The following is a 22,443-nucleotide window of genomic DNA, read 5'->3' on the forward strand; positions in this document are numbered from 1 at the left end:
GTGGTCAGGTAGAGGTGGCACTGGTGGTCCGGTGGAGGTGCCACTGGTGGTCTGCTGGGTGTGCCACACACACTTTGGCAGGCATTTCTCCTGCCTTTTATACAGTTTTCTGCTCAGTGTCCAGCTGCAGCTCCCCAGGGAATCTTGCTGTGTACTCTCATGCATTCGCAGGGGTCCGGCGCCACCGGAGGGAGGGCCTCTGCCCCCTCCCTGGCTGTACCTGTCCGTACCCTGAATACACATAAACCTTTTCCCTTGGGGGTAGCTGAGATAAGATGTAGACATGCTGGGCATTCCAGCCAGGCTGAGGTCCAGGAGTTTCGAAGGTGTTGTCTGTTGATTTGCATCCCTGAGCTTTAGGCCAAGCACCGAATCTGAGTCCCTGAAGTTACCAAAGGCAATCTTTATCTTTGTTGATTAGGGAGAGACGATGCAATCTTTATCTTTTTTAATGAACCAGAGAGAGGATTTAGACTCTCACAGTTATGGCACAATAGAAAGTTCTGCAGCCAACCACGCATGGTTTTAGGCATGACATTTCTTTTGTGTTTTTCACTACATAAAATGATGGAGAAGAAAGGCTCGTCCTAGTTTGAGCACTAATTAAACAAGAGAAAGGCCCACAGGAATGCCAGCAAGACTTTATAAAATTCTGAATCCCTAACGAAGCTAGGTTTCAACATACTTTTATGCATTTACACACAAACTTCATTTATTAAATGTAATTGCTTTTTAGGTCAAACACAAAACAGTGTAATTTGCATTCCCAGTATCAAATTAGTGTTTCAGTGTTAAGATGTGTGGTGGAGTGATTCCTGCTTAGCAGTGCAGTCATAAACTACCAGCTTGCCATTCACTCTTAAATTCTTCAAATTATTGTACAGCAAGCATTTGGGAAAGAAGTAACCAATACATCAGGAGCACAAGTTGTTCTAGCTTGCAAAAAGTAATGCAACTTCAAAACCAGAGATTTGTTTCCAGGAAAGGTATTATTTGTATCTGAAAGTCACATTCCACCTGGCATGTAATTGCATCGTGTATGCCGTATTCGATTGATGAGTTCATGAAAGGGAGCACTTTCTGGAGTCCATGTCCATGCTATTTGCAGTTCTGATCTTCTCTGTAGAGTAAGAGGGAAAAATATTTGTGTGATGTGCTCTGCTTTTTACAAGGTCAAACTAGTGACTGTGGGATGGCTCAATCATACTTTAGCCATGTTTGCAGGACAACAGAGGGAAGCAAGCTTGGCACTTTTCTGCATTTTAGGTGTTTTTTTTTCCTTAGATCTCAAGCAACACTTCAGTGTCAACCCCAAGCAAGGGCAAAATCCTAGAAAGGGAAACCCTCCAGCTCTGCCACAACCACACCTTCCCAGCACCAACAGGGACCCCAGCACCACATTGCAGTCTTTGTGCTCCGTAACAACTTACCAGCTAAAGGCTGAAATCCAACTTCCACCAGATCTTCATATATGTGCTTGACAGGATTCTGACGAGCCAGCAATATACCATGCAACCAGATGAGCAACATTCTGTTTCCATGTTCCTTATAGCTGTTTTTCCCTATGCAATACACAAAGCATTTGTCTATTCCATGTGCTGGAAACAGTGTATTTTGTGTTTTTTCACTTACAGTATTCCAAGGGGTTTAAAAACCTACTCAAATACTCTTATTTCTTTTTTCACCTGGAAGCAAAATGAAGACTGAGACTTATGAAGCTAAGGAAAAAAAAAAAAAAGGCAATTTAGAAAATAAATTACAGGGAGGGGGAAAAAAGCTTTTTCTTCTTTGCCTTTTTTTAAATTTTTCTTTTCTTTTCTTTTTTTCCTTCAACATGTGGAAATACACCCTGGAGTAGTAGTAAACAAGTACATTGTGTGCTATAGAAGTGTTGCTTTCCCGGCACTTGAGATGCCTGAAACCAAAAATTGCTGTTTCACAGCAGCTGTGAAGATAGAACATGAACAAAGTCTTCCTGTGTCACAAGGTTCCCCAGGGCCTCACTTTACAGCATGACCTGCAAGACCCTTCTGTGCTGCTCCTTCTTCCTGTTATGGATTTCCAAAGATGAAGGTTCCTATGGTCCAGGAGGAAAACAGAATTGGCCTGTAGTCCTACAGCAGTGCTTCCCAGGGACCAGGGACAAAGGTTGTATTGATTCACTGCTCTTCTTCATCATTTGAGCAAGAGTAATAGAGCCAGTGTGTGTGTCTGTGGTACATAGTTTGAAAAAGAACTCTACCTTGTGGTTTCTGTACCTTTTATGTCTACGCATCCAGATAATTACCTGTCCATTGTTCTTCAATAGCTTTAATTTGTTCATCTGTGAACTTCCAGAAGAGGGCCAGTTTTTTCCATTCCTGAGGTTTTAACTGGTTGTATGCTAGATTCCAAAGAGAGGAACGGATTTGCTTGGTGTGGGTACTGTGATCTTGTTTGAAGGACAAGACAAGTCCCAGCCTATCATCGCTGTGAACTAGATGTTCCTGAAGAAGAAAGCAGATGATAAGTTGCATAATGAAATTGGGAACCTCTCCTTAACAAGCAGTGAATACTATCTCATTTTAGCCTGGAGAAGAGGCTCAGGAGTGACCTCATTGCTGTCTACAACTACCTGAAGAGAGGTTGTAGCCAGGTGGGGGTCAGTCTCTTCTCCCAGGCAACCAGCACCAGAATAAGGGGACACAGTCTCAAGCTGTGCCAGGGAAGGTATAGGCTTGATATTAGAAGGAAGTTCTTGCCAGAGAGAGTGATTTGCCATTGGAATGGGCTGTCCAAGGAGGTGGGGAAGTCACTGTCTCTGGTGGTGTTCAAGAAGAGTCTGGATGAGGCACTTAGTGCCATGGTCTAGTTGACTGGCTAGGGCTGCATGCTGGGTTGGAGTGGATGGTCTTGGAGGTCTCTTCCAACCTGGTTGATTCTATGATTCTATATAGCTACTGACAGGTTATGTGCTCAATTCAAGTGGAGGAACTGTGTCTGGCTAGTGGAGCTCTTTGGAAGATATCTTAGCATAAATTATGTTGTTGAAGTCTAAGTAACGGAACAGGAACCTATCCCTGCTGTGTCTAGTGCAATGTCTGATTAAGTTACATGCAAAATAAGGTGCTTTCTTTGGCACTTGATACACAATAGCAACTAACAGTAACTACTACACCAGCACTATTGTACTCTACGGTTCTGTCTACTTAGTATTTTGAGCATGGCTAGACTTCAGTGACAGTTCTTACTCTTTCCTCTTGCTTGTCAAGGAGCTAACATCTCTCTGAAAAGAGGCTGGGCGTCATTGGCATGGCCTTTGCTCAAACAAACAGCTTGAGTGGGAGCACCACCTCTGCCCTGTCCCCTGTGCTTGGCTGAAGCAGGGACTACCAGGTCATTCAATGGCAGTATGAACCATTTGGCTTAGAGTGCAGGGCCAAGTCCAGCAAAGTGTCTAAGCACCAATGAGCACGTCTTGAACCTGCACCTGGATCCAGTTGAACTGCCTGCATAAGCAAAATCATCAGGAAACCAAAACCACAAGGATTTTACCCTCTGGATTAAAAGTGATGGTGCTACCCTCTGCATGGCTCACCTGAAACAGGAGTGATAGGATTGTTTCTTGTTTGGGCACCTCTGCAAAAGCTGTGTCTTGCACTGATTTCAACTCTAGCTGAGTGATGCCCAAGGAAAAAGCCTCATTCGTACCAAACTATTTCATTCTGGTTTACACTAGTCCTGCTTCAAATCAGTCTTCAATGTGAAAAATACTAAGCTGAAAAGGAGATGGCAGTATGCCACATTTTGAAAGTGTTCATCATAAAAATGCTCTATTCCATATTAAATTCAGAAAAACACAACAGGGTTGTTTCCTAAGCTTATGAGAATCTTGCAAGGGAAAAAAAAATCTTGTTTCAGCAACTAAGTATTTTCATGTATGTGTGATGCCATTTTTCTGGTGCAGGCTTGACTTACTGCTTCCTTGCATATGCAAAGTGAGGTTTAGGGCATTCTACAAGACTGCTTCAGGCTTACCTCGGATCAGTGTTTCTCTTCTAAGATTCTGAGGCTTAAAACCAAAGGCAATTTTAAAAAAAAAAAAGGCATCAAACAAAAGGGAACCCTTTTTTCTCTTTCCTTGGCAGCACACAGCTTTTCTTGGCTGCTAATTGTGTATCAAGGTAAGACAGTAACAGCAGCCCTCAACTCCAGTCAAAATCAGCCTGGAAAGGATAGACTGGAAGCAGAAATCAGGAAAAAAAAATTGGAGAGACATGGAAGGAGAGAACAGAAAAAAAAGTGGAAGGATGAGAATATACATTAACGTCATGCACTTCCTCACAGCAACGGGACAATTCCTTTTGTGAGCACAGAGGAAGGTCAGCTAAGTGCGACAAATAGTTCTTACAATTAATGCTTCAAAATGCTGTAGTTTGTACCTGAACAATGTCGTATTCCATAACTGTAAGGTACACGCTGCTCCAAAAGCTTGGCTTTTAGTTCAGGTAGCGGCATACCAACACTTGTGTTTATGTGGAGTTCTTGCAGAAAACCATCTGCTAAAACATCTCCTCAGGCAATTCAGTAAACAGTGCCAGGAGGTTAGGAGCATTATGGGCTTACTGCTATCAGGTTGTCATGCCTCCTCTGGCAATAGATGATTTCACTTCTAATTTGTCTTCAGCCAAAATGAACAATAACATACTTGACAACTCTGGGTGAACTGATGCAGATCAAATATGCGCAGGGAGGTCATGGAGGTCTTTCTCATGCTAATTAATCTAGATTTGTAATTTACCATCACAATACCCTGTAATGTCACAGAACAGGACCTGCAGGGCCAGCGTGTGGTGGTAAAACTGGCCAGTTGCAGTGCCTGCAGTTGGGCAGGGTAAGTATCTTCATGCCACTCCTGGAGGCACTTGGCTAACCTGGTAAATAGACACGCCCTAGCAGGAACGAGAACGAAATTACTGCTCTGTGTGGCCGCTCAGCAATGAGAGTGTAAGAGCTGGCAGTTAAGTGACTTCAGTCCTTTTGCCCTGGTTTCGTAGCTCTGGTGCTCACAGAATTAGTTCTCATAAATACATGGCATTAGCATCTTGTAGGTGGTTATGGTAGATGTGGCTTTTAGCACCTCACTAGAACCAGCCTGCAAACAAACTACTTAAGAGAGCCTGGGGATTTTAAACTGTATTGTGTTAAAACCCAGAAGATTTAATCAATTCTCACGTATCTCTATGGCCCCAAACAAGAAAAAACGAGCAGGCCAATACAAGACTGACTTATGGAGCATTAATGTGCCCTAAAATGAACCTTCACTATCCTATGGAATGCCTCCCTTTCATCGAGTGTAGGTTCTTTGTGGCTCATTGCTACAACTGTTACTGACAGAACAAATACACCTTTTCAGAACTCTGAATGGTCCCAGTTAAGACACCGTCACATGAGATGTCCTGAATTTCCAAAAGCCATTGGGGCTGGGTGTGAGCTCCAAGGCTTTTTTCTTGAATGGGCCTCAGCAGCAGCTCAGCTCAGCTCAGCTCTACATACTTGTTTAATTTTAAGAGGTGCCCATTTTAGTTTTTCATGTTCAGATCCCTACTGCCTAGAGAGTATGCAGAGATTTATGAGAGAGATGGGATATTCATCACAGGCCAAAATAATTGTCATCTCCACTCCAATACATCTGGCTCTCAGTGCTTTAGGGAGCAGCCTACGTTTAAGTAACAATTAGGGAAAGAAAGTTAGAAATCTAGGCAATCTGAGGTCACTCTGAGCCTTGTCCTTCACACTTATTACCTGGTTCTTTTTTACTTCATTGATTGTGGTTTATACACATTAAACAGAAGAAGGTGCTCCTGCTGAAGCAGCTGGGTCCTTGCTGGCAAAGGCATGACAGACCTGTACTCCATTTTTGCAACCACAGATTTTGCTGTACCAAAGAGCAGAGTTCATCGTGGATTTGTGTCATCCCAGGCCTGCTGCTACAATTTGATTTATATCATAATCCCTCTCCCCACTTCATGTCTGATGCAGGAAAAGAGTGGGATCTGCCTACAGTTTTACAGCTAGCTTGGACTAAAACCTGGGTAGGGAAGAGACTTTCTCATTCCCAGTCCTTACCTCAATTTACCAAGACCAGTATTGCAGCCTGCCAAAAGGAACCACCTCAGACAAAAGGTGCTTCACGATTGTGTGTTCCCCACCCCCCCACATACTTTGGAAATCACCCAGACTAGATTCAGCCAGCTCTGGAAATATGAATGAAGCTTGTATTTACAGCTAGCACAATATACAAGCAGCTATTTACAGTATATACAGTTATAGACAGAAATATACAAGGTAAAAGGTAATACAGAAACACAACTCCCCTCCCAGAAACTTGAGTCCCCAGGAGGGGGTCTCAACCACCCCTGCACCTTCCCCATACCCCTCCTCAATGTTACTCCAGTCCCAAGGAAGAATGGAGGTTTGGACAGGGGGTTAGGAAGCAAAGTGGATTAGTCCAAACTAGAGGGTGAGGTTAGAGAGTAAGATGCAGCTCAGGCAGCAGCCCAAGCAAGAGAGGTTATCTATGGTTTTATTTCTTGTTCCTATACATCTCAGCAAGCCTGTGAGCGAAGTAGACATCACCTTTGTTTTACAGCCTGTAGTCTAGTTCTTCTCACCAAGACATTCTAGCCAGCTTCAAACTAGCACAACGATCAAAATCTGCTTTTCCCTTATAGTTCTCCTCAGTGTAATGGAAGATAACTCTTACCTGTTTTGTGGCATAATACCTTTCTGCTTTAATGATCATATCCACAATGAGGGCATGGCCGCTCCTTGATGCCACAGCTAATGCAGTTTTTCCATGCTGAAAGCAGATAATTCAGTGAGTCAGAACATTTTAATCATATATGTGTGTGTGTCATAGAAGAAACACAAGGGCTTTATTTACAGAGACTCATCCTTTTTTTTTTTTACAAGAAAATGTACTACTGGTGCCCCCAGCATGAGTGACATCAAACTCCTCAAGCAGATCCAGAGGAGGGCCACAAAGACGATCAGAGGACTGGAGCACCTCCCCTGTGGGGACAGGCTGAGAGAGTTGGAACTGTCCAGCCTGGAGAGAAGGCTCTAGGAAGACCTTACAGCAGCCTTCCCGTACCTGAAAGGGGCTGGCAAGAAAGCTGGGATGGGACTTTTTACAAGGGCTTACTGTGATGAGAGGGGATGGCTTTAAGCTTGAGGAGGGCAGATTTAGATTGGATATTATGAAAAAATTCTTTACAGTGAGAGTGCTGAGGCACTGGAACAGGTTGCCAGAGAGGTCATGAATACCCCCACCCTGGAGGTGTTCAAGGCCAAGTTGGATGAGGCCTTGAGCAACCTGGCCTAGTGGAAGGTGTCCCTGCCCATGGCAGGGGGAGGGTAGAACTAAATGATTGTTAAGGCCCCTTCCAACATAAACCAGTCTATGAACATATGAATTGTACAGCTTCAGGGCTGTACAGTCTAAGCTCTAAGCTTTGCATGAGCTGTATCCCCTCAGCCCAAAGGTGGTCAATTTTTTCCTGCACTGAATGCCACTGAAGAATTTCTGGTGAAGTATAGCTGCTTTCAGAAGCCTTCTGCACTCAGACTGCTGTGAACTTCACACCAACATATGCTTCCCAGACACTGCTCCTCCCCAGTTCAGGCAAACCCAGGCATCCACACATTGAAAACTACCACAGGTACAGTCCATTCCCATGTTATGGCTAAATTTGCATTTCAGACAGGCTGACAAAGTTGGAAGCTCCCAGCTTTAAGGACAACCTGCATCGGTAAGAGAAGTTGGCTCACAAAGCAAAAAAAAGGAGGTGTAAGAATGTTCTTGTGACAGCTGAACTGAGCACAACTGAAGGTGATGTTTCATGGGTAGCACAGTCAAAGGAGTTAAAAGCCTTTGGTTTGATTCCAACTGCAGAGCACTGCTTGTGCTGTCTGAACTCATCTCTGCTCTCAGTGTGTCAGTACTCAGTGACTCTGCAGGGTTCTCTCTGCAGTTGTTCAGTTCTCTCTGGAATAGTCTATTTTCAGAAGATTTGCACTGAGTGGAACTGTTTCAGATTTAAATATTCAAAGTATTCTCCACATATCAAGTGTTAGACATTCTAGAAAATTAGACCTAAGAGAAGCCAACCCTTTAATTACAAGGTTCAGTAATTTTGTTGTAAGGCATTTCAACTCTCCAGCTCTTGCAGAGTTTCCTAATGCACACCTTTTGAGTTCTAGCTCCTGGCTCTGCTCAAGATACTTTTGATTTCTATGGGTTTAGAAAAGCATCACTGAGGAAGCCAAGGAATTTACATTTCATAAAATCTTTATGTAGTTACAATACTTTTTGTGTGAACAGTCCAGAAGCCTTGATTCCCACCTCTGGAAAGGTGCTCTGCATTTCAGAGAGGTGGAAGGAGTGGAAAAAAGGTATACTTCTGACTTCCTGTGCTTGTGCAGGCACCACTAGCATTTTGTATGCAGATGTAGCACAGCAGTCCCGGACAGAGGAAGCACTCTTTGCACTATCACAGATAACAGACATAGGAGGAAGGAAGCGATGCCGAGAGAGCACTTCCTGAGCTGTAACAGCTCATGCATTACACGCTTTGGAGCCTCAGGGCTCTTGCTGCCAGGACATGGAGGCCATTAAAAACACTGTGCTGTCAAAGCTGGCTCCCCTTTTTCTGCCCACTGATAGGTAAGGGCAGGAACATTTTTGCCATCTCAGCACCTATTCTCTTCGGAGGTCTGTACCTGCAGATGTTCTCAGTGGCGGTGTGGCCTCAGGGGTCATCCAGCAAGCAGGCAGAGACAAAGTTACTCCAAGGAACAAAAACGGTGCGCAAAGGTGACAGAACTTGTGCTGTCTCAGGGCCATAGTCTCATAACATGCCCTGAACTCTGTCAACGTTGCTGTAATACTGGGCACTATTCAGCCCAGAGGCTTGTGGGCACTTGGTCGAACCATGCAATAAGAAGTGAGTTTTTGTGCCTGCCCTTCGAATGTGATCAGGTAGAGACAATTTTCCAATATTAAAGGTGATGTCTGACGTGGGCAGGATTTCAGTTTGGGTTAGCCTGTATGAGAACTGCAGCTGTCTGGCTAGCACGGGCACAATTCCTAATGGAAAGGCTTAGCTGCAATGCAGCATCTTACCTCAGCTTCTCAAAACACATCAGCTGTGTCAGCTGCACACAGAGCCCCAAGCCTCACTTCAGGCTATGGAAAAAAAAAGAGGTGGTCCTTGTCCATAGAGTCAGGACAATTTTGCTTGTGAAAATTACATTATAGATTACTAAAGAGGTGAGTTTCCTTCATGATAAACAAAACATGGCAATTCAGTCATACAGAAAATTGTGTAGTATAGTGGTATAGTGAAAAAAAAAATTGTGTGTGTGTGTGTGTGTGTGTGTGTGTGTGTGTGTGAAGTAGAATAGAAATAGTATAAAAAGAGGAAGCTCAATCTTGCAGTTATTTAGCAAAATTTGTGAAAACTGGATTTGGTACTCTGTCCTTACAGAAGCATTTCCCCAGACACTCTGGTACTTCTTCCAGCTGTTGCAATTCTTGCCTTAGTCTTCCCAGACTGAACATCAACAACAGAGCCTAAGCACACACCTGAACAGATCTGGAATGGCTTCTCAGAGACATGGCACCATCATTTCCACGTGGCCCAGAGTGATAAAGGCAAACTCAGCATTGCTGCAGTTACTGAAGCTGTCAGTACCTGTGCCTCTCTTGTCAATGAACCTGGCTACAGGTGCACAGTTACAACAGCCACAGGCTGTTTTCCACTGTCTGGCAGCAGGGTTTACCCTTCAAACCACAGAGCTTTGAAGTTTTACAGCTCTTCACTAAAACCATTCCATATTTCTGCAAGCTTCAAGTACAGCAATATTAAAGGGAGACCTCCTTTGTAACGACTACTGAGAGCATTACCTAGGAAAGACAGGTGCAAGCAGGTGCTTCCTGCATCTCTGGAAAGAAGGTCATCAGACAAACAAAAGATCATATAATGCTTGCATGTATGAAGAATGCAATCTACCTTATCAACAATCTTGAGATCGCAGCCTGCCTTCAGCAGCACTTCCACCAGCTCCACATTGCCAAGATCAGCTGCCAGGTGCAGAGGGGTTTCCTGCCTCTGGAGTGAATGACACCGAATAAATGCAATTAGCCAAACTCCTCCTTAAAAGCAGAATGCTCACAATCTGAATCTACAGAAGATTCACAACAAGAGACTGAGAATACACTGAGCAGAGAGAAATTATTTAACCTTTGAGTGATCTACCTGTGAGTTTTGTTCCAGTCAAACAAAACTGCACCTGGGATCTCCACAGGACAACCAGACAGGATTTCCAACTGGCTCAGGAAAAAGTTGCTGTCCCCTCCTCTAAAGCACTGTAACCTAACAAGTGCCCTTTCTTTATTCTTATTAACAGATGTTTTGGACCAGAGAGCTTCATGCAACTGCCAGCCCCAACCCATACTGTCCTGTTCAATAACCTTTTGCCCTATGAAATTCATGCACAGACAACCATAATTTTCAACAGTACATTGTGCCACATCCACAACAAGGTTTGCTTGCCCTGCCACAAAAGAGGTGGTGCATCAATATGGCCAAGGTGCCAATTAATACCATCCATGAGCTTTGTACAAACTTCTGCCACATGGGCCATTAGTACTGGATATCATCCATGTCTGTGGAGGCCTGCTTGTTGGCCAGGTTATTCTAGACCAACCTCATCACCATTATCACAGTATCACAGTATCATCAAGGTTGGAAGAGATCTCATAGATCATCAAGTCCAACCCTTTACCACAAAGCTCATTAATTCCCTCAGATACTGGGCACCTTCTGTCATAGTCTGCTTGCCTTGCTGGTTTACAGTATCTTCTTTGAGGAGATATTTTGCCTTCATGCTCAATAACAGCCACCTCCAGAGGCTTGTGGAAAGGTGGATCTCCACCAATCCCTTTGTTAATCCTATAGTCCCAGGAAATGGACCCGAGTTGCTGGGCTTCCCTACTTTCCACCACTGGAACAATCAGATAGCAAAGTGCTCACCTTGCTGATGGATGAATACTTGTTGCCTATCTCTTAGGTCATTCAATGATGGGGACAATGTAGTGTCTGCCTCTTTTGTCATTCTTGTCCTTTCCCTCTTCTGTCTAGCTGCACGCCAGGCTCCCTCTTCTGACTCTTCTCCCTTCTGCTCCTCATCAGGAGCTGCTGCTTATCTTACTAACCAAGACAGCATGCACTTCTACTATTTCTTCTTGAGTTTAGCAGCAAGTATTGTATTTGAGGGCTGGGTCTCCACTTAAGTCACTGTGTGTACCCTCAGATGGAGTGAAATTTCCAATGTCTATACAGGTGGCTTCAGAGCAGGAGACCTCACATCCCTGTCTGTGTCCCTTCCTTGGAGGAAGAAGATCCACTTTTCCTTTTGAGACCACTGTATGGCAGCTCAGTAGGCATGAGCCAGATTCCAACACAGCATTAGAAGTCACCATGTTTCATCGTGTCAAGTGAGGTTCCTCCCCTTCAAACAGTGTACCAATTGCCTGAGCCTTACGTCCCTGTTCAGGTGTGAAACCCCAAGATACTGCAGGCAACAAGCACTCAGCCCCTCCCGCACACCCTGCCACCCAGGGACACACATGCCTGTGTGGCGTTTCCTATGTAGTTGTTGATGAGCAACGATCAAAACGTGGTTCACAACACACACTAGTATGAGCAATCTGATTACAAAAGGATCTTCAAGGAACTGAGTAGTTACAAAGTGCGAGAGGTCTATCCTGGAGGAGAAGGGGTAGGTGCCACTTGTGATGCTCTATAGTGTCTCTCCAAGGAGAACTGGGAGAAGGTGCAATTGCTGATTTTCTTCACGAAATGGTTCTCTGAGTATCTGGATGGGAGCAGCATAGGGCCCAAGAATACCAAACTAGGCTCAAGGCCAATGCTTTTTTCATGGCTTTCCCAAGTGAAGTAGAACAAAGTGATACAGAGCACAGCAAAAACTGAAAATAGCCATTAACAGCTACAAGAGATTTTGTGCAGTAAAAAAAAAAAAGGAACCGAGTAAGCCAGCAACAAAAACACATTGGCAGTGACTACAGGCACAAAGCAGAAGCAAAAGAGTCCTGGTAAAGGTCAGGCAAAACAGATGCTGGCATTCCTGCACAGGCTAGAACCTCCATCCTTTCAATTAACAGCTGAACATGCTAAACAGTTGCTGCAGAGACCTGTGACTTCAGGATTCAGTGTGATGCTGTAAGGTGTGGAACATCACTTTGGCCAGCTCAGGTCATCTGCTTGATTGTGGCCTCTCCCAGTGAACTCCCATGTCTATTCTTTAGGGTGGCAGAGTGTGAAACAGGGAAGGCTTTGATGCTGCACAAGCACAGACAAGGCACAGCTAGAACACTGGTGCCTTTCCAGCACTGCTTCAGTCACAAATCTGAAACACAGCACCACAGGGGCCACTAAGAAAATAATTAACCCCATCCCAGCCAAGCGACACGGCACTGGGTTGCCCTTTCAAATCAGTACTGTTGAGACATTTGTGTAATTTATTACACATGAAACACTGGAACAATCAATTAACTCGAGTATTTTCTGAGTGTGTATAGCATTTTGCTGTCCACATCTTGTACAAACAATACTAGTACAGCATGTACCAGTGACTAATACAAATGCACACATGCGGAAAGATAAGAAGGGAACTCCCTCTTTCTTCCTATTTTTTTGTACCAAGCTGTTAATTAAAACCAAACCAAAACTTAAAACAAAATACCCATAATCTCTTTATCTGTGAAGATATGTTAATTCCTGAGTTGACTTACGTGATTTAAAGAGTTTATATGATGATCAGCATCCAAGAGGCTTTTTACTATTGGTAGATGGTTATTGATGACTGCTAAATGGAGAGGGGAGTTCTTCTGCTGTGAAAGGGAAATAATGAACTGTTATAACTGGGTATATTATCAGAAATTCATGCATACAAGAAAGAGGTTTATACAAAAATCCACCCCTCCTGCAGAGGCTGTTCTCTAGCCAAGGTTCAAGACTGCAGAAAATGTGCTTTGAGGTGTGGAGTTAGGCCAGAGATGGTAGTCTGCTCCTTAACAGCAGCAGGTAGAAAGTACAGCTGAGAAACCTGGAAATGTTGAGTGTATCAATGTGTCACCACTTGGGAATGTGGCAAGGCAGAACAAGGGGACACAGTCTCAAGCTGTGCCGGGGGAAGTATAGGCTGGATGTTAGGAGGAAGTTCTTGCCAGAGAGAGTGATTTTCCATTGGAATGGGCTGCCCAGGGAGGTGGTGGAGTCACCGTCCCTGGGAGTGTTCAAGAAAAGCCTGGATGAGGCACTTAGTGCCATGGTCTAGTTCACTGGATAGGGCTGGGGGATAGGTTGGACTGGATGATCTTGGAGGTCTCTTCCAACCTGGCTGATTCTATGAATCTAGATTCTGATTCATACCTGGGATGTGCTTCTACCTTTGGTGGACAATAGGGAGCTTATGGAAATGTTCCTGTTCTGTCAGAAAATTTGGGCTGCTCTTAGCTGAACAGGCTAGAGGCAGATATTGAGTGAAGAGATGTGAAAATCTGCTTTCCAGGAATGAGCTGTCGTCACATATTGTTGCTGGGAAGCATTCTTTATACTAAGCCTATTGGATGCATTATTTATAAAAGGCTAATTACAGATAGAAAAAAAAGGAAAGAGTTTAATTCAAGTGATTATTTAATAAACAACTTGGGCACAGATCCAACACCCATCATAATCTAACCATTAGATTGGCAAAATCACTTCGGACGTTGGATCTGTGATTCATCAGTTTCTTGTTAAATACAGTAAAAGAGTAATTCCATGTCAGTGTCATTTCTGGGTGGCAGATACCAGTTTGTTACTGTCTTTGTGAACCACAGCTATTTCTTCAAGGCTACAGATGAATAAAGAAAGCTCTTACACAATGCTTTTGAAACCATAAGTTACTGTTTTATCAGTTCCTTCTGCTACAGGAAGCCAGTGAGAACAAGCAGCAAAACAACCACCTGATCTTTAAATAGATTATTTCAAGCACATCATAAATTCTTCTTTCCTGATAATATTACACAATAGGCCTGTGATCATGGCAGGTAAATCATGAAACTCTGATTATACTTTCACCCTGTACTGCAGAAGTGGAAAATGATTTCCTATTCATAGAAAATCTCAGATGTAACAAAAACTGTGATATCTAAATTGAGACAAGAGTTGAATATTAGGGATGCCTTTTTATTTTAAACCCCAAAGAATGGTGGTATGCAGATTTTGAAGACCTGTGTTTGGAGTGCAGATGGTGAAAGCACTTGAAGTGTTTATTTACCTATATTAAAAAGTCAGCTGCAAGTGTTAACTCTGCCTGTGGCACACAGGTGCTACTACTGATTAGTTCAAGCAGGCTACTTTGCTCATCTTTTAATGCCTGAGTCCTTATCTTAGTCTGGCTGCCTCTATACTGCACTGAACTGGCCTGCCTTAGGCACTCACATGGGTTTGTGCAACAGGATCTTGTCTGTCCTGGTCCATACATATTGCAATCAGCATCCATAATCCATAGTGTGTATAGTGAACAAAAGTAACAAACTAATCAATCTCACTCAGCTGTTTGAATGCCCCAGGAAGACCATAAAAGACAAGACAGGCAGAAAGTTTATATAGATATACACTCACCTCGGGTTTAGGAACCAGGTTAATATTCTTATCAATGAGAAAATTAACCAAAGATAGATGTCCATTCTGAACTGCAATCTGCAAAGCACTGCTACTGCTCTGAAAGAAATGGTATCATTGCAAAAAAAATGTACTTTTTAGTTCCTGGAAAACCAGTACTAAGGAGAGTTATCAACATAGGATATTCTTTCATTTAAATCTATGTTATTATGCCCTCCCCCCAGAAGAGCTTTCTTTGATAGAATGACATAAAGTGAAGTGGATGAGCAGTTAGTATGACATGCTTTTGTAAATACTGAAGAGACTTCCTATTTTTACTGTATCACAGAATCACATTTACAGAATCACAGAATGTCAGGTGCTGGAAAGGACCTTGAAAGATCATTTAGTCCAACCTCACTGCCAGAGCAGGATCACCTGTACCAGATAACACAGAAATGTGTCCAGGAGGGTTTTGAATATCACCAGAGAGGGAGACTCCACAACCATCCTGGGCAGCCTGTTCCAGTGTTCTGTCATCTTCACAGTGGAAAAACTCCTCTTTATGTTTACATGAGACTATCTATGCCTCAGCTTCCACCCATTGCCCTTTGTCCTGCCATTGGGCATAATGAGCAGAGCCTGGCTCCATCCTCCTGGCACTCACCCTTTGCATATTCATAAACACTGATGAGGTCACCTCTCAGTCTCCTCCTCTCCAAGCTAGAGAGGCTCAGCTCCCTCAGTCTTTCCTTGTAAGAGAGATGTTCAATTCCCTTAATCATCTTTGTGGTTCTGTGCTTGACTCTTTTATGTCCCCTGTGGGGACCAGAACTGGACACAATACTCCAGAGGCAGCCTCACCAGGGCACAGTAGAAGCAGCAAAGAAGTAGAGGTCTCTTGACCTCCTAGCCACAGCCCTTCTAATATACCCCAGAATGGCATTGACCCTCCTGGCCACAAGAGCACATTGCTGGCTCACGGTCAACCTCCCATCCACTAGGACCCCCACATCCCTTTCCCCTTTGCTGTCTTCCAGCAGGTCAGTCCCCAACCTATACTGATACCTGGAGTTGTTCTTTCCCAGGTGCAAGACTCTACACTTGCCCTTGTTGAATTTCATTCAATTTCTTCCTGCCCAACCCTTCAATCTGTCCAAGCCTGGTTGAATAACAGCACAGCCTCCTGGTGTCAGCCACTCCACCGAGTTTGGTGTCAGCAGAAACTTGCTGACAGTGCACTCTGTGCCCTCATCCAGGTCACTGATGAATAAATACATTGAATAGTACTGGTCCTTGTACTGACTCCTGTGGGACCCCACTAGTCACAGGCCTCCAACTAGATTCCATCCCATTGACCACAATTCTCTGACTTCTTCCTTTCAACCAGTTCTCAATCCTCCTCACTACCCGATCATCCAGACCACACTGCCTCAGTTTAGCCAGAAGGATGCTGTGGGAGACAGTGTCAAAGGCTTTACTGAAATCAAGATAAACCACATCCACTGCTCTACCATCGTCTATCCACCTGATTATACCCTCATAAAAGGCTATCAGGTTGTTCAAACATGACTTCCCCTTGGTAAAACTATGCTGACTGCTCCTAATGACCCCCTTGTACTGGATATGCCTAAGGACATCACCAAGCATATCACCACAAACATACTTGAAACACCAGTACTCTACAGTCCTTTTCAATCTCTCTTAAGAAAGTTTAATCAGTGTTGTCAGCTGTCTTGTGTCATGAACAATGGCAGTGCGAATGTATCTCTTAGTTTGTTAACTTAGTTGGACCTTTAACAAACAAATCAGTCACATTAGAAAGCTTTAAAAAATAAATTGGTTGAAATTTTTCACTTAATATTTATGCCAAAAGGAAAAAAAAATGGAAAGGAGGTTGCAGTGAGGTGGGATTTGTTCTCTTCTACCTAGTATCAGGTGATAAAATGAGAGCAAATGGCCTCAAGTTTTGCCAGGGGAAGTTTGGAAATTAGATTACTGGAAGTGGCCAGGCATTGGAATAGGCTGGCCAGGAAGGCTGCCCCTGGAGGTGTTAAAAAATATATAAACATGGCTCTTCAAGACATGGCTGGGTGGTCATGGTAGTGTTAGGTTGGTTTGATGATCTTAAAAGTTATTTCAAATCAAAATTGTTCTGTGATTCCATAAAATTGCAGAAGGAAAGTCAAAGCCATTTAACAGCTGAACTGAAGTCCATAAACCAGATGTGGAGGAACAGGTTTGTCACCACCTCAGTCACAGGCATTGCCAAAAGGGTGGATTTTCAAGTACCTTAGTTGGCTACATTTCCAGACCATGTGTTCTGCTGTTAAACATAGTCAGTAAACAAGCTCCACCACAGTATTCAGAAAGATCTGTGCTGTAGTTCTAAAACATCATTTTTGTCTGTTTGAATTCTACATTCCCAATTCTGTTTTATTGATTTATTTCTATTTTTTCACCATTTCATAAAAATAAGCAGAGTAAATATACTTTTAGCCCACACACAAAAGAGAGGATAAGTTCCTTCTCATGGCCCACACATACCTGTGTGCTGCAGGGATACTGTGTACATACCTGAGTTAAAACATTGATGTCACTCCCTGCTCCCAGTAAGAGTTCAGCACATTTTTTATGCCCTCCTTCAACAGACAGGTAAAAAGGAGTTTCTCCATTCTAGACCAACAGAGAGAAAATGTCTGTTCGAATTTGAGCCACGACAAAAAACCAGATTAGCTAAATCAGACTCATCCAGCTCAATAGGACAGGAGAGGTGATCACAAGAGAATGCAACCTGAATGGTCCTAAACTGGCATTTGAATGAAAGAGCAACTTGCTAACCCATAAGAAACAGATGACATTTATGTGGACAAATAACATCTGTGATACTGATAACAGTTTCATAAATATTGTTTACGCTGTTTTCAAAGGAGATTGCTAAGAACAGGAACAGAAACGATGATGGTGGGTAGCAATTGCTGCCATTCAACACCAGGCAGCACTGCTATCCCGCTAGCACATGCCCATGAGTACCAATTCCTGGCAGACCAGTGCTGTGGAGTTCTGATCAGCCCCTAACTCTAGTGTTAGTTATAAGGAGTGCTTTTAGAAGAAACAAACCTGTTGCAATTTACTTCAAATCTTCTCACTCCAAAAAAGGTCTCAATGTTTCCACAGAAAATATCTAACGTAAATTACATCAGCTGCACAATGATCTGATCCCTGCTTCTCAACTCCTGACATTCACAGATTTTTACTGAAAATTACTCTAGTGCTTCAGCATTCACAGAAACATCAATAAATCCTACTTTTTCTTTTGCTTAATCTCCTGTCACATCATTCTGCTAAGCTTAGTATCTATTTTAGTGCATTGCTCATGCTGGGGAAAGACAGACCTGTTTATATCCACAGACCAGTGCATCTTCTGTTGAATAGAAAAGGAATGCCATTAGCCTTGGCAAGGCAGGAGCACAAGCAGTGTAAGCTTTTTACACAGAAGTGATGTGGTGTAATGGTAGGCCTAAACAGGCCAAAATAGGCTTATGCATGTCCTGGCTTGCCCAGGCATGTTTTTCTGCTCTCCCTCTTTCTGTGCTGGGTGAAGCAACCGTGGGAAAGGAAAACAAAAGCCCTAATATGACCTAATATGGTCGAGCTTGCTAAAGTGCCATTCTGATTGGCTAATGTATGTCCAAAGGCCCACTAGTCTTGGGCCATATTGATGAAAGAGGTGAGCAGGTAACACAACGTGTTTGACCATTGTGTTCACAGTAGCTTGCTGCTTGCTACTGCCTGCTGCCATTACTCACTGCCTCAGTACATCCTGCCTGGAAACTCCACTGCCTTGAGTTTAACAGGAATAGGCTCTAAATGCCTCCAGGCAGTCAGCCTGCAGAGCTAGCATGATGTGCTGAGGCTGCACATTGCAATACATCCTGCCTACAACTGGAAGTCTCCTGCCAAGACAGGAAGTCCTGGCAATACACAGGCAGTCCAGAGAAATCAGGATAAGGTCAGAGATCAACTGCCTCCTTTCCTCAGCACCCTGTGAAGTCTGGAAAGAATCAGAAGCTTCAGTGGCTGACAAGACAGTAACAGAATTCCCTGAAAGCGTTTGGGTGCTGTTTGAAGCTGCAGCTAGCCCCCATGAGTTGGGAGATAATTTTGTGAGTAAATATTTAAAACTTCTTGTAATTCACTAATTGCCTTCTGCCATAAGCAGAAAGGATCTTCCTGAGTCCACCTAGTGGATGAGCAGTATAATTAACCACAATCGGTGCATTGACCACAAGAACCTTCTCTTCCAGTGTAACATTTGCATTTGCTAGTTATTTCTTAAAGTGTTCTAGTTTTGTCTGTTCCCTGTGTGTAAAAGTGTCCAAACCATGTACTTCAAACCTTGTGAATAAGTTTTCTGGTGAAATTTAACATTATTAAACATTTTTCATAGTTATTAACAATGTTTGCCTGGATAGCAAAATTAATACAGATTATTACTTTCGCATAATTCATAACACGTGGTTAGACAAGGCTTGGAAACACAAAGGCTTCACATTTCAAAGGGGCTCATGTGCTTCAGAGGTTGCATATAAGCTTGCATATAAAGAACAGACAAGCATACTTTGACCCAAAAAAAAGCTGTTCATGTCTAAGGAAGAGGAGGGCCTTGGATAGGAGTGGGCATCTCTCACACTTTTTACCCTCTGGGCCAGCAAAGGAGACCCATCAATCACATAGCAGATTCCTGCAATGGTCATGCCAGCCTCCAATGAAGTGAATTCACTTGCCCAGTTTATTTCAGCTGCCCCATAGAAGAAGCTGAGGACTGAGGTCACAAGGACCTTTTGCAAAGCAGGCATGCTGAGCTGAGTTTGTGTAGCTTCAGAGATAATTGCTTCACAGCTAATACATAATTTCTGAATATGCTGTCTGAGCTCACCAGCATTAACCCAGGGAAGAAAAGTGGGTAGGCAGTGTCTGCAGCCAATTATGCACAGTCAGTTGGAATCAGATGAATGAGGTACAAAAATAAGAACTCTTTGCTGAGGTGCCTGCTGTGATATCTCCTGGATATGCAATTGAACTGGCTCGGCTACTAGCCTGAAAAGCACCAGAAGTGGCAAAAACAATGGGATTACATGGTGAGCTATTTTGGAGGACAGGATATAAGGTGGAGATGAGACCCCTCTCTGTTTTCTTCTGCCAATAGTTATGCAAGGGCATGGAAGATGGAGAGGAAGCCATTGTGTGAGGAATACAGGATAGAAGAAGGGACATTGAAGGACTTGATGTAGCTAAATTTATTGGAGAAGGGACAACAAAACAGGATACAAAGATACTATCAAAGCAGCAGAACTAGTTTACTAGATCTAACATTTATTGTTTTGAAATTCTCTTTTTTAGTTGAATTTTTGAATCTCTGTCTCTTTTAGTAATTACGGTGTCCTTACCTGATTGAGGTCATTTATTTCCTCCCACTGCTCAAGTAGGATTTCTACAACTTCACTGTGACCATTTTTGGCTGCTAGATGCAATGCTGTGTTTCCCTCCTTGAAAGTGAAATGTAAGATAAGACATTTTAAAACCCAGAATAAAGTCAAAACATCAAGTAAAAGCAGCATAAAGCTGCCCTTTGTCTGTTACATACATCTCATTTTAAATGCATGGAAAAGAAGGCAGATCTGCACAGCCCATGCCAACATTTGGACTAATCTGGAAGTGATCTTTTCCCACGTATGCTGACAGGATCTGATGGTCTAGGAGTTTGTCTCATATTCTGAAGAAATGCAGTGTACAACCAGTGAAAAGAGCTAAAATTTTAAATCCTAAAGAAGGTATCAGAAAAAAAAATGGATACAAGCTCCTACAAGAATAGGGAGTATGCCAAGCACCTAGGATCACTGATTTAAAGATTAATGGCCAAAACCTAGGTAAGCATATGGAAACTTGTAATGGCTTTGATGCCAGCATTTCAGTTTTCATTCTCCTTCACAATCAGCACAATTTCTCAGTAGCTAATAAGGGAAACAAACAAACAAACAAACAAAAAAATTCAAACCAAAATAAAATCAAAGAGCAAGTTCAGGAAGAGCAGCACACTTTGAGATAAAGGATAACGCTGGGTCAAGAAAAAAGCATAAAACTTGGTAAAAAGAAACTGAAGCTGGGAATTAGGAGAAGAATCCTATTCCTCAGTGAAACAACAGTCCAGATCTTTTCATTCATAGCACTTGAGTTGAAGGAGGAAGGTTTCAAATCCTTTATAGAAATTAAAGATACAGTGTGGTTGCTTTTAGTGACCCATGAGAGGAGTCTTTGTCCTCTCTTTTTACCTACTTACTCTGTGGAATCACAGCGTTTGCCTCCCATCATTGTTGTTTACACTTTCAGCCTACCAGATGTTTGAGGCAACACTGTCTTTTAACCTCTGTTGATGAAAGAGCAGAGCTCTGCATTGCACTGCAGCTTTTATGTCATCACTAGAATAGCAAAGAAACAGCATCTTCTTCTGTGTGTTCACTTACACTGTTCTATAAATGCAATGTCTGACTGGTTTACAGTTTGTCATGTAGTTATTCTTGCAGTGCCTCAGATGCAGAGAAATACCAAATTGATAATTCCCAAAAATGTTTCAGTAAGGAAATTTAAAAGCAGACTTTCAAGGTTATTTAGGTGCCTTAAATACAATGTCAAAAGCAAACTCAATCAGATTGAAGTGTTAAGGCACTTCTGAAAAATCCCTGAGGTGTTTGTTTACATCCTTAACTATTTAAGCACCTTTGAAAAGTTAGCAATGCAGGACTTAGCAGAGACATACAGACATGACCAACCAGAGTGAAAAACTGTGAAATACTATTCAGACTGGACATGAGGAGGAAGTTCTTCAGCATGAGAGTGGTGAAAGTCTGGAATGGGTTGCCCATGGTGGTGGTTGAGGCCCCATCCCTGGAAGTGTTTAAGGCCAGGCTGGATAAGGCTGTGGCCAGCCTGATCTGGGGTAGGACGTCCCTGCCCATGGAAGGGGGGGTTGGAGTTAAATGATTCTGTGATCTCTTCCAACCCTGACTGATTCTATGATTCTATGAATTATTAATCTGTACAGACCAAAAGTCCTACTGTCTGCCCTTAAATACTGACAGCTACTGGAGTAGCTACACTGAAACAAAATCATCTTTCATAGGCACATCTTAAATTGTACTTTTGTGGGAGGGGAAACTTTACCTTATCCTTTTCAGATGTAAACAGCTTCAGAGCAATCAGGTAGTTTATCATGTCAACATGGCCTTTTTCAGATGCCAGAAGAAATGGTTTTTTGCCTTTCTAGAATGCAATTATGGAAATAAATAGTGTTATTGAAAGTAAAAATACTTTTCTTCCAGTTATTAAATGCACGGCATGCATGTGTGTGTCGTGTATAAATATTTATATATCATAAAGCCATGCAGCATTGATATCATTTATGTATCATTTATATATCATAAAGCCATGCAGCATTGATATCATTTATGTATCATTTATATATCATAAAGCCATGCAGCATTGATATCATTTATGCATCATTTATATATCATAAAGCCATGCAGCATTGATATCATTTATGCATCATTTCTATATCATAAAGCTATGCAGCATTGATCTCATTTATATATCATAAAGCCATGCAACATTGATATCATTTATGTATCATTTCTATATCATAAAGCCATGCAGCATTGATATCATTTATGTA

At 42.7% G+C, this 22,443-nt stretch overlaps 1 protein-coding gene across 1 annotated transcript in view; it reads right to left on the reverse strand.

The window, feature by feature from the left end:
* Window positions 1–798: 798 nt before the first annotated feature.
* The window catches only part of ANKDD1B (ankyrin repeat and death domain containing 1B), a 37,314-nt gene continuing 15,669 nt past the window's right edge, over window positions 799–22,443 (reverse strand). Inside the window, exons 6-15 of the mRNA XM_064140298.1 lie at window positions 21,936–22,034; window positions 20,165–20,263; window positions 17,292–17,390; window positions 14,736–14,834; window positions 12,860–12,958; window positions 10,056–10,154; window positions 6,746–6,841; window positions 2,288–2,486; window positions 1,431–1,562; window positions 799–1,120 (exon numbers count right to left, since the gene is read on the reverse strand). Coding sequence (XP_063996368.1) covers window positions 1,062–1,120; window positions 1,431–1,562; window positions 2,288–2,486; window positions 6,746–6,841; window positions 10,056–10,154; window positions 12,860–12,958; window positions 14,736–14,834; window positions 17,292–17,390; window positions 20,165–20,263; window positions 21,936–22,034 — 1,080 coding nt within the window. The 3' untranslated portion in view covers window positions 799–1,061. The remainder of the gene's footprint in view (window positions 1,121–1,430; window positions 1,563–2,287; window positions 2,487–6,745; window positions 6,842–10,055; window positions 10,155–12,859; window positions 12,959–14,735; window positions 14,835–17,291; window positions 17,391–20,164; window positions 20,264–21,935; window positions 22,035–22,443) is intronic.

This window comes from Pogoniulus pusillus, chromosome Z (assembly GCF_015220805.1).
Source record: "Pogoniulus pusillus isolate bPogPus1 chromosome Z, bPogPus1.pri, whole genome shotgun sequence".
NCBI classification, from domain to species: Eukaryota; Metazoa; Chordata; class Aves; order Piciformes; family Lybiidae; genus Pogoniulus; species Pogoniulus pusillus.